The 16,859-nt window shown below is 43.8% G+C and overlaps 1 protein-coding gene across 4 annotated transcripts in view; it reads right to left on the minus strand.

Moving 5' to 3' along the window:
• Positions 1 to 16,859, minus strand: part of Sdccag8 (SHH signaling and ciliogenesis regulator SDCCAG8) — a 196,160-nt gene that overhangs the window by 156,709 nt on the left and 22,592 nt on the right. For all 4 annotated transcript variants that reach the window (XR_009057151.1, XR_009057150.1, XR_009057152.1 and 1 more), the window contains exons 6-9: positions 16,634 to 16,774; positions 12,185 to 12,249; positions 11,725 to 11,913; positions 4,315 to 4,453 (exon numbers count right to left, since the gene is read on the minus strand). Coding sequence is in view for 1 of the 4 variants with exons in the window: in XM_057770330.1 (XP_057626313.1) it covers positions 4,315 to 4,453; positions 11,725 to 11,913; positions 12,185 to 12,249; positions 16,634 to 16,774 (534 nt within the window). In the remaining 3 variants the exon portion in view is untranslated. The remainder of the gene's footprint in view (positions 1 to 4,314; positions 4,454 to 11,724; positions 11,914 to 12,184; positions 12,250 to 16,633; positions 16,775 to 16,859) is intronic.

Here is a 16,859-nt window from a genome sequence, read left to right on the forward strand (position 1 = left end):
GGAAGAGTAGAGATTTGATGGACTGCCGTTTCACACCATTACCTGAAAACGACTTTGTGGCCTTCTCATCAGATATTTGTTTTCTTATAAACACTACGGGTATTTTCCATCACTACAAATGTAAACAATGCAATAAAGCAATGTCTTTTACCTGGCGTGCAATACAAATAACGCCCACTAGATGGCAACAAACACCAAGAGACTAAGAAACATATAACTCCTGCCTTGTATTAAAAATATCCATGCTCACTATCTTTTAAGACTCCCCAAAAGAAAACTTCCTATGTCTTATCAGAACTTTAGGTAAAAGCTCCTAGGCTTGCACCACATCATGTCAGCAGCCTTTGCCTCCATTCCTGTACTTGAGTGAAAATGCAGACTCACAGTATGCAAGGCCTCAGTGCGCCTTCTCCCTCCCTCCCTCCTTCCTTATTCTTCTCTGTACCAGACACCCTGACTGCAGTTTCCCCGCCCTCCAGTCTTCCCAGTTCTCCCCCTCCCCCAACCACCACCCCTCTCCTGCTGATCCACTCCTCTTCTGGCTCCCTTCGGAAAGGACAGGATCCCGAGGGATATCCACCGAACAGGGCATAATAAGGTACAAGACTAGGCATGAACCCTCACATCAAGGCTGGGTCAGCAGGCTGAAAAAGGCCCCAAGAGCAGGCAGAAGAGTCAGAGAGATCCCATTCCCACTGTAGCATCAAACTAACAACCATAACATATATGCAGGGGACCTGGAGCAAACCCATCATGGCTCCAAAATTGCTGCTTCAGTTTTTTTCGGCCCTGTTTAGTTGATTCTGGGGGCCATGTTCTCCTGGTGTCCTCGATTCCTCTGGCTCCTACAATTTTTCCTCCCCCACTTCCACGAGGTTCCCAAAGCTCCAAGGGTAGAGACCTGACGAAAATCTCCAATTCTCGCTGTCTCCCAGCCTCATGTTTGCTGTGGGCCTCTGCATCTGCCCCATTAGCTGCTGTCAGAGTAGCCTCTCTGATGACAATTGGGCTAGCTCATTCTTAACCATTACATTTCAAAAGCATTAATTATTTAATATCACATTTATAGCTAAAATTATTAATTTCTCTTCAACAAACATTAGTCGTGCAATGAATATGCAAATGGCATGTGGAAAAACAGGGCTAGACATAATAGTCTTTCAAACCGATAGAAAAAGTCACCACGACTTTATGTAACAACACTGGGGGTCAGAGAGGCAGAGATTAATTCCAACAAGAAGCAGGGGAGTTTCTACAAGGACTGCTACCTGAATTGAGCCTCCTCTGACAGATGTGTTTGTCACACAGGAGCACAAAGCAATTGGTGCTGGCCCAGTGGACCCGCGAAAATGCTGAGTCATAACTCACAGTCTTCGTTGTCTGAGTGTGGGGAGAGGTGACTCCAGGACAGTCGGAGAGCAGCCAGACTGAAGCCTCTGAAAGGCCAGTTAGGGATTAGTACATTCGATACAGGAGTTCCCTCAGTGGGGGTGTTTACAGTTCAGGGACACTAAGGCAATGCAACGGACAGGCTGGAACAGGGAGATGTCCGAGAGAAAGCAACCAGGGGGCTACTGCCACAGTCTGCACACACGGCGGAAGGGCACAGAAAAACCGCAGGGGTAGAGGAGGTGAAAGGTAGGCACAGCCGAACAGGGAACTCTGCAGAGAAACAGCACGGGGTGGGGCAACACTGGAGGGATTTTAAGGACTGTCGTCTAGGAAGATGGATGGCATTACTCAACAGACAGTGGACGGAAGAGAAGTGGGAGAGGAAAGCTTGGCTGTGTAGAAGACACCAGCAGCATAGGTCTAGGAGCAGCAAGAAAAGAAGCTCCAGGGAGCAGTGACAGGGAAAGCCTCAGGCAGGGGTATTCAAGGACATGGGTGAAGGAGGGCTAAAGCCCAGGAAATCGGGCAGAGAAATGGGCATAGAGAAGGAGATGATAAAGAAAGAAGTAGCCAAGGAGAGGGAGGATGCAGAGTCAAAGGCACCGTGCTAGGCTTTCCCACAGTCGTGGACCGCATCTGCGGGGTGGAGTGTGGGCTGGCTTTGGCTCACAGTTTCAGTCTGTCCTGGCGGGGAGGGCAGCAGAGTTCCTGGAGTGGAAACATGCCACGGAGGCTCCTTATATCTTGACAGATGCATGGGGTCAGACATGGGGCCAGACTCAACAATGCAGAGCCTGCCCATGGTGACCCCAGAGTCCCACAGCTTCCTCAAACAAAGCCACCAGCTAGGGACCAAGTTTCGAAATGCCGGAGCATAATGGGGGCATTCCAGTTCAAACCAGACAGGCAGTGGAGCCTTAACAACGGGACATTTGGGCACATTTGACGGCACTGCGGGGAGGAGCAGTTCTCAGCTGAGACGAACTTGGCTGGTGAGAAAGTGTGAGTTTCATGAAGGGAAATCATCCAGAAACTATGACTTGACTCAAAGTCAAGTAGAAGATGGGACAGGGTCCTGTTTTCTTGTCTGGGCACCGTAGTGGATTAGGTGCTTTTCAGTGAGAAACAGACAGAACGGATGGGAGATACAATGAGTGCCGTTTGAGGCCATAAAATTCATATTTAGGTGAGAAGGAAATCCTAGCTGGAAACAAGGAGAATGACGGTCAGAAGGAGAGGCTGAAGAGAAGGCTGGGCGTACAGCACCAGGAGGAAAGGCTTTGGCTGGTGATAGTTTTTGAATTTATGATCTTGGTTTGTGTGACACACAGAGAGAAAAGGATCAGGAGCTATGGGGACTGGCGTGGCTGCTGTTCCATATATTAAATGGATCCCGAAACCTTCACGAGCCATGGCTGGAGACGAACAGAGAGAAGAGGGGTCAGAAGCTAAGGTTCCTCAGTGTCCAGGAACATCTAGAGTCAGCTCCCACTGGGGAAGGGGAGAGAAACTGTGATGAATACAGTGAATCTAAGTCCTCCAGCAGAGGCCCTGGGGACAAAGGAAAAGTCAGGAGAGCTGGACTCTCGTGATGTCCAGACCAGCTGAGTTGAGAAGAGAAGGAACATGTGAGGGAGTTGGGCCACAAGTGGACCCATTTGGAAAGGAAATCAGCAAAGAATGAGGGTCAACCAGCCTGGGAATATTCCAGAGGACCTAAGAGGGAAATGGATAGGCGATGGCTGTGATGGCCCTCAATACAGAATCAATCAGCTCTGATTTATAATATTTTCATAAACACTGATGGAACTACATATTGAGTGCCCCTTTCTCCAAGGTGTCTGGCTAGAAGTCTTTCAAATTTTACATTCTTCATACATTACAGTATGTGTAGTTTGAATGTAACTGGCCCCCATAATCTCAATGGGTCTGGCACTATTAGGAGGTGTGACTTTGTTGGAGGAAGTGTGTCACTGTGGGGGAGGGATGTGAGGTTTCCTATACTCAGGATACCATCAGTGTTTCAGTCAAGTTCCTTTGCCTGCAAGATGTAGGACTCTGAGCTCCCTCTCCAGTACACGTCTGCCTGTGTGCTGCCATGCTCCCTGCCATGATGATAATGGACTAAACCTTTGAAACTGAGTGAGCCACGCTAGCTAAGTGCTTCCATTTATAAGAGTTGCATGGTCATGGTGTCTTCAGAGCAAGAAAATCCTAACTAAGACACAGTTCTGTATAGAATTTACTAGATGAGCACACATATGCCAAAACCAGACATCTAAAATGTCAAGTATTAAACACTTGAAAGTATGGCCAGTAACACACCAAAGGGAAATACAGAACAACTTTGATTAAAGTATGATCCTCAACCACAATAATCAATCAATAGTAACCTTCAGTTATTCAAAGTGTCTAGAACACTGGTCACTTAATGTGAATTATTATTTTATTACTATGGCCAGCCAGGTACAACTAATTCAGCTCACAATAAATCTAAGTTTCATCAAAAGATGCTACTGGACACACATGTGTGATTAACACTGGCGTATTTCGATGTCCCAACAGTTTCTACTTACACAGAGGAAGAACATTTGCCTTTAGTCAAACAGGAACATAGATACACAAGTGAGTCGGTGCTGAGGCTACCCCAGCCCTGAAGGCGCTCAGCAAACAAGCGGATTACGCACACCAACGCACTTCCCATCTTGTTCTATCATCTCTGAACAGCAACAGGACGGACATATTTGCAGAGGAATAAGAATTCTCCAGATAGAAAGTTCGCTTAATTTAGAGAAGTCAACAGTTGTGGGCCGGCATCTGTCTTGTGTGTTTGAAATTAATTTAGCTATTAAAATAATCAAAGACACATACATGGGGAAACAGTGGCTGTGTATTGTGCCCATTTCCAGCCATTACACTTGCCTTGGTCTTTTCAAAGCTGGCCTCCTCGGTCATCTGCACAGCCTGCTTCACCTGTTTGTAGGCACTTGTCTCTCTCTGCTGCACTTCTGCCAAGCTGCTCCGCACAGAAACTAGCGCAGACATTAAATCATCCCTCTCTCTGTCGGCACAAGAAGAACACCCACATGAGAAGTGACCATGTGATCTTGTACTCAGAAGTCAGAAGAAAGAAAAGCATTCGTGTGTATCAGAAGAACTGCTACGGAGGGCCTGCCCAGCACGGATTACAGCGTGGCCCAGAGAATGACCCTCTGTCTTCCCTCAGCGAGTGGCAGGCAGAGCGGCCTGAAAGGCTGAGGCACTCATGGCAGGACCACAGCTGCATGGGACAATAGGCTTCTGTGGAAACGGCTGGCACATGCGGGACCACCGCGCAAAGCCTCAGAAAAAGAAATGACTGAGGAAAAGGAAGTGGAGGAGCTGGGAAAAGGAGCCACATTCAGAAGACTGTGCTGCACATCAAAGGACGCCTCTCAACAAGGAGTCCAGGGAAAGATTTACAGTTTCTGAAGGTCTGCCTCCTTGGCAGGGCGGGATGCAGAGCAGGACTGCTACTCCTGCTTGCCCGAATGCATACAAACCCGTCCTTCTGCAGCTTTCTCATGGGCCTCAAAGTTTTCCTCCCCTTCCAGTTAAATTCTCTCTGCTAGTTATGAACAAACCTGTAGTCCGTTCACTTGTTCTTTGCATTTCAGTGGGCAGGCACTATGGGACCCTCAAGCCCTCCACTCAAGTTTAACAAAATCTTGGTCCCTGGTTTTGATCCTGAGCAAGCTTCACCAACTCCTAAACAAGTTTCAGATGTACACTAAGATAAGCTGCTTATTGGGGACAACATTAAGCAGAATACTAATTTTGACGCATGCAAAATAGTAGGATCCAGCTTCACAGGTTAAATAAACTCCAGATCAAATTCTCAGGATACTTTGGAACTTATCATTGTATAAAAAACTCCAGTAGAGGGGGCTGCAAAGACCTTGGTTCAGCAGCTCCATTAAGTGGCTCACAAAGCTATAGGTTTGCTTCCTCCCTTGGGATCCAATGCCTTCTTCTACCCGCCACAGTCATCATGTGCATGTGGTACACACACAGGCAAGCTGCCACATATATATGTAAAATAAAAATAAAATTTAAAAAATTACATGTTTAGTGAGCCAAAGACAAAGATAAGGTGGTCTGATTTCTACATATACAAAGCAGAATGCAAAGCCTGCTGGACTGTACAAATGCCCTCCTGTACATTGTCAAAATGACCAGCTATCCAGGGCGGTACCAAAACCACTAAAATCAAAGCTCACAGTTTGCTTGCTACTGCCAGATTCCAAACTGTCAGAGAAGAAACAACTGGGATTAAAAAGAAAACCAAACATTAATTTAGAAGATTGCAAACACTGAGTCTGAATGCCCTTCTAAACTAACCAATAATTCCTTTTAACAAATCTCCTGAAGACAATTTAAACTATTTGTGGTTATTTGGAAAACAGTCATATTTTAAGAAACATAGAATGCTAAACACATTCATAAAAGCCCTTTTTGTTTAAAAAAAATTGTTACAAACAGCATGAAATTCATAGAATTATGATGAGCTTCCCTGTAGAGCTTCCTGGTTTGTTTGAAATTGATGAAAATTACTCAATTTTTATTCTAAATGAAATAAAAAAACAGTTAATTATTCTGATTGAATATTATGAAGCACAATAATTATGTGGAAAGTGGAAGACTCAAAAGCAGATTAAATTATTCTAAAGTAAAAGATAAATTGAATGCAAGCAAAGTAGAATTTGTGCTTATCTGAGCTGCAAAAAAAGGCGAGATAAAAGGGGACTAGCTTCGTAGGACACACACTCCAAAAGGACTGTGATCCTAGAAAAAAATTTCCTGTATGGCTCACAATCTAAGAATCATGGGGTCACCTCCCGTAAGCCTCTGAGAGCTACTGAGAAGCAGAAGTTATAACTCAGTGACATCCTTTATCTGCCCTGAAGCTACAATATCACAAAGATAGCTCCCAACTCTGAAGAGAACGGCAAGAAGTTCAGTGGGTGGACAAGTTAGCAGATACCACAAGGCCAAGGTCTAACAGATCTGCTTCTCATGGGAGACATCTCTAATCGACACAGTCTGTTTGGGGGGCATCCACTTATCAAGACTGGCATTTGTCATGTAATAGATGCTCAACAAAGTAAACGACAGAAAGAACAAATGAACAGGGCCTTCTAGATGACGTGTTGGGAAAAGCTTGCTGTAAGTGAGGGCTGACAAGCCAGCGTGGTCCCAAGGACCTGCATGGTGGAAGGAATGAACCAACTCCCGAGTTCTCTGACCTTCACATATGTGACGCATGTGCTCCCACAAACACACGCACACACAATACTTCAATGTAAAATTAAAAACTTAAAATTTAAAAACTTTAGAATACTTTAATCTGCTTTGGAGTCTACTAGTTTTCCATATTAAATAAAACCAAAAAACTCAAGGGTATGAATATGAAAATCTCCAACAGGAAGATCTCAGAAGTGACCCCAAGAGAAAGTTCCCACTGTCATAATATTGTGAGATTTAAATGGAAAAAGTCATTTTTATTTAAAGAGCAGAGTCAAAGTTAGTTCTTCTAGTTCAAGATGTTTCAGAATGTAAATCCATCCTCTCTTAAGCTATGGAAAATCATTAAAGATGATGAACCCAAGCACAGATGTTTCATTAATCATCTTTCAGAAGATGGCAAACAAATAACTGAACATCTGCAGAGACTGGCCTGACCGGCTCCAGCTTCCTCCCATGACTACTGGCAACAAGGCAGAATCATCCCAGCCGGCAGCTTAGGATCCTACTCTTAGCTGCAGCTTGCCTCTGGCTGGGTTCCATCTCCACTTCCTGCTTCCTCAACTACCCAACAACGGATACTCAGGAAACAAAGAGCTCTGGGTGGCAGCCCAGGCTTCCGCCACCCCATCTTCATCTGCCTGACACTTTCTTAGCTGATCTGTTTCTCACCGCACACTTGCCTCTTGCATCCGGCAAGACTACTGGTTATCTGTTCTTCAGAAATATGAAGTCACCATGGCAGGCAGCCAGGTGGGCTATTGGGCAGTTGTACTCCTGCCCCTGAAGCTATGCTCAGAGGGCAAACCCAGTGCTAGGCTGAGGATGTTCTCACAGAGGGACAGACACCAGTGACATCATCTTCCAAGGCGAAGTTCTGCAAGTCCTTAAAAACAGCACATGGGTGACTTCAGGGACTCAGCCAGGGAGCATCCTAAGGAAATGGCTCATACTATTTCACAGCCTGGCGTGAGCAGTTAGGGCAGAAAGACAGCACTGGTCACAGCTGGTCACTGGTGACCGTAGTACATTAGGAACCTCACGCAGCACTCAAAGCAGGCAAAGACCCTGAGCGCCTTTAGCCATGTGCGCAATACACAAGGACAGGGCTGCTTTAAGAGACGGGTACCAACTTCACCTTAAAATGTGGAATAACTAGGGAATGTCATGGGCAGTTTTAAGTATTTCTAATAAGCGTTGTTTTAGTCAGCATTAGCACTTCTGGTTTGAAAGGAAAGTCCAGAAAGCTCATGAAGCATGTCTTTGTCCCCGTTTCTGGAAAGCTCCCTGCTGCAGCCACTCAAAGCCAGGTGGACAGAAGCCAGCCAAGGATCCCAAAATGGATCGAATCCCAGGCAGCACTATGAGAAACATTTCTCAGAAAAAAAAAGTAACCAGGATTTCACCAGGATTTCTCTGACAATTCTGAACTACCACCTTGATGGCTACTGACATGTGAGCACTAGGAAAAGGAATGGGAGAAGGAAGTATTACTTTGACCTACTCTCCAGCACACAGCAGCCCAAGTGGAAGGCACTTCAGAAAAACTTAAATCAACTTAAGAATCACAACCAATATCAACAAATCCCTATATACCCAATATAAAACACCACAAACATATGGCTGATCTGGTCCCTAGGATATGCCTCATCCTCCTCCCGATCTGCTATGCAAGTCACCCCTGAATCACACGTCCAAGCAGTACTTGCTGGAGGGTGGAGTGAGTCAGCTGACAACCAGCTTCATAAGGCCATATTTCAAAAAGGATACAGCAACCCTTTTGGATTTATCATATTTAAGGTCCAATTTTTGAATTCTACCTAACACCACGCAGCATGTACCGACTTTAAGTACACAAAGCTAGAAACTCAAACCTGACCCATGCTGGATGCCTCCCTAAGTCAGCGCGCCACTCAGTGGGCAACAGTGTGCAGTAATAAGTTGGAAAGGTTAAAAGTCAGAATAGACAAAGGAAGCCGTAGAACCCCAAAACCCTAAAAATAACAAAGCAGAGACCTTTCACCCTTTTCTGTTTCCAAAGCGGAACATGGAGCACACTGCTGACACAGCAGAAACGGGAGCTAGGCAGGCTGCCACTTCCTTTCTGAGGCCAGTCAAACTTAAGACAGCGACAACAGAATCCGTAACTGACAAGAACCTAATTACTAAATGAAAGCCAGATGCTCAACCACAGTGACCATTGTAGCCTCTGCTCACCACTGTGAACACCATGGCCCCTGCTCACCACTGTGAACACCATGGCCCCTGATCACCACTGTGAACACCATGGCCCCTGATCACCACTGTGAACACCATGGCCCCTGATCACCACTGTGAACACCATGGCCCCTGCTCACCACTGTGAACACCATGGCCCCTGCTCACCACTGTGAACACCATGGCCCCTGCTCACCACTGGGAACACCATGGCCTCGTAGGCCCTCCTCACCACTGGGAACACCATGGCCTCGTAGGCCCTCCTCACCACTGTGAACACTGTGGCCCCTGCTCACCACTGTGAACACCGTAGTCCCTGCTCACCACTGTGAACACCATGGCCACTGTTCACCATTGTAAACATTGTAGCAATTTTATTTGTTGGGTAATTTTACTAAACTAGTTAAAACTACCTTTGAAAATCTACTTAATATAAAATATTTTTATTTTTATAACATATCTGCGTAAAATTAATTACCAAAGACTATTTGAAACAAATCTGGAATTCTAGTCGCCTTTTTACTTTAACCATTGCTAAACATCTGGTGTCTAGTCTTTCAAATCAATTTCTATGAACCTAGAGAAAATGTCTAATATTGTATTTGACCTAGAAAATCCAATGGCCTTCCACTGGTGTTATCTTCAGTAGTTTTATTTACTTTGGAGTTAGTTTCACGTCAGTTCACATGTGCCCTCTCTACTTCTTTATGTGTGTGCATGCATATGCAAGTTTGTGTGAACTATGCACGCTAACAATTCTTAATTTCTCATATTTATTTACTTTGTGTGTATGTTACACGTGCATGTGCCACAGCACACCTGTGGAGGTCAGAGGACAACCTGCAGGAACCGGTTCTTTCCTTCCATTATGTGGGTCCAGGGATTAAACATAGATCATCCAGCAGCTTTGCTGGCTGAACCATCTCTCCAGCTTCCGATTCTTTCTTTTTTTTTAAGTGCCGTCCATAACTCATCAGGGCCAACAGAAGCCCCAGTTTGGTTATCCCCTTAGAAGGATGCTCAGGCTCTCTCACCATCACAAACAATGCTCCGAAAGCACTCTTTGTGCGCGCTCTGCTGTGAGCACAGACGAGCTTTTCCTCACGGGAAACCACAATGCAAACTTGAAATAGTAATGGATAGAGCTACGGCGCCCTGCAAAGTGACTATGCTAATTTCATATTCCACCAGCAGGGCATGAAAAATGGCTGCCTACTTTGCCCTTGCTGCAGTCACCAGTCACTAATCCTCACCAGTCTGACGGGTTAGTTTTTCCTCAGCTTGAACGACCATCTTCTCATTGCTGGCAGCTTCCTCTCTCACAGATTCCTTTCCTTTACTCAGTGCAGCTAGTCCATACACCGCTTTTCATCTCTAAACTGTACGCATACTCTACTATTAGTTAGCTAAACATGGCAAGTATTTCCCCAGTCTTTTACTCTAATTTGGAGTATCTTATTTTACATAAATTAATGAATTAAGATTATTTCCAGCTGGGCATGCTGGACCAGTATCATACCTCTGAGCGACATGCCCAACTTTATGTTCTGTGAGAAGGATCTTGTGCTATAGTTGAGGCTGGCTTACACCTCTCAACCCACCAAGTGCTGTTGTTACAGGTGTGGGCTACCATGTCCAGTGCCCATGAATTAATTTTTTAACGGGTCGAGGGAAGAACTGTTTTTCTGTTTATGACTTTCTCTTTGCACATCATACTTAGCACACAACTTCAAGGCCATCAGTTTGCTTCTAATATTCTCACAGCCTGAATTGCATTTGGCTCTTTAACATAATTCATTTTTGTAAAATGTTACGGGATATTTAATCATATTGTGACCCTCCGAGACTGTCAATAGGGTTAACCGTGAATCAGGGGCGAAGCCAGAGACCAGCTGACTGGAATTAGCCTTAGAGAAGCCAGGAATTTGGATGGACCTGAGCAGATACTCAGCTAGGACCCAGGGGCTGAAGCAATAAACCAAGTATCCCTGCTGCTTTCACGTGTACATGATGTATTCTAAACTATACAGGAAACCATGATGCCAGCTGAGGACCGAGTGGGTGGGGCTTAGTGAGGAAGTAACTGAAAAGGACTCTGGTTGGGATCTTGGATTGAGCAGAGCTGACTAAGAGGAGACAAGAGTCATCAGCATAGGAAAGCACAGAACGCAAAGCAGCATGGGACGCTACAATAAATAATAATGTTCAATTTCTACTAAATGAAATTTTACAGAAAAAAAAAGACTTATTCTTCCAAAGGAAACAGAACAAGAGATGCACACGGAGGACTGTAGTATTTCAGCCCGGTGAGAACGTAGACAAAACCTCCATAATCACTCCCCAATCGGCCTTCATCCGCTAATACTGTGACAACTGCATCTCACTGCACTAAACCAGAATAACTATTCTTTGCAATAGGCACATGAAGAAGATGCACTGAGAGTCCATTCTGCCCAAACCAACTGGTAAATCCAAGATACAGGGAAATCAAAGGAATCCCCTCTTACTCAGTCTTGTAAAGAACAGTGTTGAGACTGGGTTCACTGACCTGGGCGACCCGTGCGGTTATCTATTTCAATTCCCTTACTACTTCAAATGAAATCTCATTTGAAGTAAGAGGTAAAAAGATTTGTTCAGTGATATGGTTACCCACAACCGGTAGACCAGACCCTAGCTATTATTTCTTCAAGAAAGCTACAATAAAAGAACCATTTAAAATCTAGATATTTTGGAGCTGAACCACATGTGACTTAGCATGGGACAAAGGACACAATGCCCTCAGAGACACGATATCCCCCACTGGCAAGGCATCCAGACAGGTTGCATACTTACTTGGTCAGTGTCTCGATGGTCTGGATGTGCACGTTGCTGTGGGTCTGGGAAAGGACAGCCTCGTGCTGAGCACATTTCAAACAGAGGCCACCCACGCGGCTGGAGGCACTAGCAGCCAGAAGAGATTCCTTATGCTTCAATCTTTCCCTAAGATCCTCACAGGTTTTCTGATATTCAACTAAGTCTTTCCTAAGAGAAAAAGGAAACATTCCAGGTAATGTCCAGGGAAACATGCAGTGCATCAGAGAAAACTCCCACTGCCATCTGTGGTATGGACACATGGAATCGCACTAATTCTCACCCCGATCTGAAGCACAGAGGGATTGCTCCATTGCTGTACTACATAGAAAATGCTATCAAGTAATACTATTGTGGTAACACTGGTAGCTCACCACACATTAAAGTCTACCTTAAGAGCCCATCCTTTTGTTCCATCTGCAAATGGATAACGTCACTTTACCTCAGAAGTGTCAACTGAGACTCCAGAAGGTCGCTCTTCGCCTCATATGTGAGTTTCAGCCTCTCCTGTGAACGGAGCAAGAAAGCACACTTTGGCAATACTTGTTTTCATAAGAAAATTTAAATTCTAAATATTAGCTCAAGTTTTTCTCTCTTACCCACAGGAAAAACAATGCTGTAGGGACGTTTTCACTAGCTCACTCTAATTCTGCTGTTCTGGTTATTAGGTGAATATCAATAAAAAAAGAAAAAGAAAAAAAACCACTAGGTCCCAAAGTGGTGACTGACAAAAGTTTTTATTTTCTTTCAAAACTGCATATAGCAGGTCTTAGCCTTAAAAGTGTGGCTCTACAGAAGATTGGTAGATTCATGAGGGTAAAGCCCAAACCTTAAGAGAATCCCCCATTGTGGGCGAAGCAGGTTTGCCATGCAATATACACACATAACAAATGGGAAAGACTAAAAGTTTAATGCCTACTGTAAGCTCGATGGCCACCCTACCTGTCAGCCACTCGGTGTGCAATCTACCATTTAACAAGTACTTTTTGGTGTCTACATAGGCTGCCTCAACCTCAGCAAGAGCTTAGACTCTACAAGGAACAGAGAGGCACCAGACTCTCTGTGAAATAAATGGGAGGGAAAACAGAATCCAGCTAAAAGAAGTCCATTGGGCTTCCCAGAGCAGGTGTTAAGACTTAAAGAATGGTCTTTAGGATGCCCGAGGTCGTGGACTCTAAAGACATCTGCACCTTATCTTTGTAACACCAGAAGGTAAAATGCTAAGAGAAAGGGCAGCTGGACTTGGGAGAAACAGGAAAGCTTGGAACATGGGATGAATATAAATGTTAAGAAATTTATTTATCTAGCCCATGTAGCTGAGGCATTGGACATACACTGAAAACTTTTTATCAGATTGAATTACACATCAGAATAAAGGGGGAAAATGCTTATAAAAAAGTAATTGCAGATACATAGATAAGAGGTCAAACTGTGAACCAAAGAAACCCAGCAACAAACACTGAGAAGTAAGTTTTTAACATAGAGAGGTATTCAAGAGTTGGGTTGACTAACTTCCATAACTCATTAGATAAGAGATAGGAAACAGGAAAAGACTCTAGAAATAATCCAAGGGTTTTGAATTGAGTAATAAAGTGAATGCTAGCGCTAAGATTACTTCAGATCAATTAAGCAGAGAAAAGGAACTCACAAAAAGAATTCAAACAATGACAAAAAAGGGTAAACAATAGTATAATAAAAAGAACTCAGACAGCAAGGTGATTATGCTGAGTGAACACCAACTTATGAATAATCCCACTAATTAACAATAGCACAGATACCATATCATAAAACTAACACCAGGGTGGTGGAAAGCTAAAGCCCAACTATGTACTTTCTCAAGGAAACTCCCCTCAGATACACAGATAAAGACAGGAAAGGAGAAATCTCGCCATTCTAATGCTAGCTTTTAAGAAGTGTGCTTAGTAAAGTAGCTAAGCCTGTAAGATTTTTATCATGCGAGGGGTCAGGAAATGAAATGTGAAAATGGGTATCATTTATGATATCATCTGAACCAAGTCAGAACTAGTTCTAACAAGAGACACTTAAGTCCTTTACTCAGAGAAACTAGCAACCGACAAGCATGGCAGTGCATTCCATAAGCCTTGCACTCCGGGGGCACAGGCAGGAAGATGATGCATTCTAGACCAGCCTGGGATAGATCATGTTCCAGGGCATCCTGGACTACACTGCAAGACCCTGTTTCAAGAAATCCAAGGGCCAGGGATACAACTCAGCAATGCAGGGCTTTGCCTAGCTCTGCATGGCCCATGTTTTGATTCCTAGAACCTCAAAAAAAAAAAAAAAAAAAACAAAAAACAAACAAAAACAAACAAAACAAAAAAAAAGCAAAAAAAAAACTACTAAAAATTAAGGATGACTTAAGTAAATGGAGTTATATGCAGTTCATAAGGATGGATGAAATGGTATTATAAGGATATTAATTCTCAGATGGCACATACTCTAAGGGCAATCTAAATCAAATTCCACAATGTACATGGAAGTACAAGAGGCCAAAATAGTAAAGGTATGCTTTTGGATAAAGAATAATGCCTTAGAGACATGGTCTACCAGATTTAGGCTGTCATACCTAAGACAGCATAGCATGAACTCAATGAAACAGATAAAGAGCCACTCTTAACCTGTGGGAAAGGTGTGTGATACAGGGGAGCCTCACAAGAGGATGCTCACTTTACCTGTGGGAAAGGTGTGTGATACAGGGGAGGCTTCACAAGAGGATGCCAGCCTTAACCTGTGCAAGGTCTTGGGTTGAACCTTCAACACCACAAAAACAAAATTCAGAAAGCAAACAAAGAAGGCAAAAGACTAACTTTTCAATTACTAAAACTCTGGTATATTGATAAACACATGAAATAAAAACCAAAATGTGATCTGTGTGCTTCATGTCACCTACTAAGATGAATTCTGGGCAGATTGTATATCTAAATGTAAAAGGCTCAGCTATCCTCTCCACTTCAGGAAAACATGCCTGTGTCTGCATAGGAAGGGACTTTTAAAGAAGACACAGAAGGCACATCACAGAGAATCAACAATGAAATCTTTGTAACTAAAGCCGGCAACAAGTTATCAGAAGTACTAAAAAGTAAGCCACTCACTAAAAAGTTAGACTACAACTTAATATACATATTAAAATGTGTGTATGTGAAGAATCTTGTACCTGAATATAAAAATAACTCCCCAAATTAACATATCAGATAAATGCAACGAAATACGGAACAGAAACACTCTGAGGTAGGAGGTTTGCCATTAACTCAAGGACAGCCTAGGGTACATAATAAGTTCCAGACCAGCCTGGGCTACAAAGAGAGACTTTATATGAAACAAACAAATACATAAAGAACAAATAAACAAAACTCCCAAGCACATGCACACAAATCATCAGAAAAAAAAAAAAAACCCTGCTGGCAGCATATAAAGAAGGGAGTGGAATTTCGGGATCATTCCTGGGCAGCTGACAAGGTGTAAACTGATAAAGAAGTGCTTGAAAGATGGGCATTGATATTCAGTCCAAGCGGGAACACTGGCATAGCCTGAGATCAAAAGTTCCATTCTCAGGGACACAGACATAAAAACGGGTGAGGTGCACTCCCCCAGGCATAACGAAAGTCCTCTGCAGCAATACACCAGCACCAACCTAGAAACACCACCAGTGTCCATCAACACTAGAGAAGTCAACTGTGGTATACTCATCCTGTGGCCCCTCGACGAAAACAGACAGGATTCTGCTCCATGCAGTAACATGAATAGAAGCACAGTAGTGGGAAAGAAAGATAAATTGGTGGGACACACATGTAATCTCAACACTGGAGAGATAGAGGCAGGAGACGTGGATTCAAAGCTCAATTTGGTACCACAGTGAGTTCAAGGCCACCCTGAGCTATATGAGACCCTGTCTCTAAAAGTCAAACTAAATTAAAAAGACAAAGGGGATGGCAGATGGGGGAAGAGAACAGATACAAAAGAATATACACCATTATAAGATTTCACCTTATATACCGTTTTTAATTGGCAAGATTCAAGTACAACGTTCAGTAATGCGTTCTTGGCAAATGTTGATGAAAGTCAGGCTGGTGATTAGTTATGGGGATGACGAGACAGTGAACGACAGGAGCACAGCAAAGCCTGTGGAGCACAAGAGTGGTACAAAAACAAAAACCATCCTGACTCGAAGGATAATTACACGAATGTCTTTCAGAGCTAAATAGCTGGGCCATGAAACTGTTTGGAGGACCTTAATGAGTGCATCTTCAGTTGTGCCAGTGTTAGAGGGGCTAAGGAGTAGCCTGTTGACCTGGCACATGTGGGATCAACACTATACAGGGTACAGCTCACTTGTAACCTTAGAATTGCAGGTTGAACACACTGCTAGTGTCAGAGCGAAAGTGGGAGGCAAGGAACGCAGATGCGGATATACTCAACTGGCTGGGAAAGTTTGGGAAGAAAGGAGGAACAGTGTAGGGTCATGAACAGGATAAGTGGAAAAACAAATCTTGGAGAAACCACAGACATCAGACTTACTAAAGAAATGGCTTTAAGCAACTGCTTTGAATGCAACCAAAGAGCAATTAGGAAGTATAGCCAAAGAACTAGAGAAAGCAGGGGAAGTTACAGAAAGGAACCAAAAACAAAACTCTAGAACAACAACAACAACAAAATACAATACCTGACATGACAAATACAGTGGAGGGGTCAGGAGTGGATGTGAGCAGGCAGAACAAAGCACTGGTGAGCTGAAGGGGGTCTGAAATGGTTAGCACTAAGGAGCAAAGGGGAAAGGTGAAGAATGACCATGTGATCCAACAAGTCCACTTCTAGATATAAACTCGAGACTAGAAGGAGATGCGCAATAAAAAAAAAAAAATCCCACACTCACCAGCTCTAGCTTCCACTTTTCAGCGTCGCCGATGGATGTAGTTTTGCCGGTTTCAGCATCACCGTGAGAAAATGGTCTCTTTGCAGCTTCATCCACCCTGGAATCTTCTCCTGTCTTAATCCAAGAATCCTGAATGTTTCCCTAAAATAAAATGCACCATTAGTTGCAGCTGGCATTCAACATTAAATAAAAATGCAGACTATAAAAGGAATCATGGTTCCCACCC

The sequence above is a fragment of the Chionomys nivalis genome, chromosome 5 (genome assembly GCF_950005125.1).
Source record: "Chionomys nivalis chromosome 5, mChiNiv1.1, whole genome shotgun sequence".
Classification (NCBI taxonomy): domain Eukaryota; kingdom Metazoa; phylum Chordata; class Mammalia; order Rodentia; family Cricetidae; genus Chionomys; species Chionomys nivalis.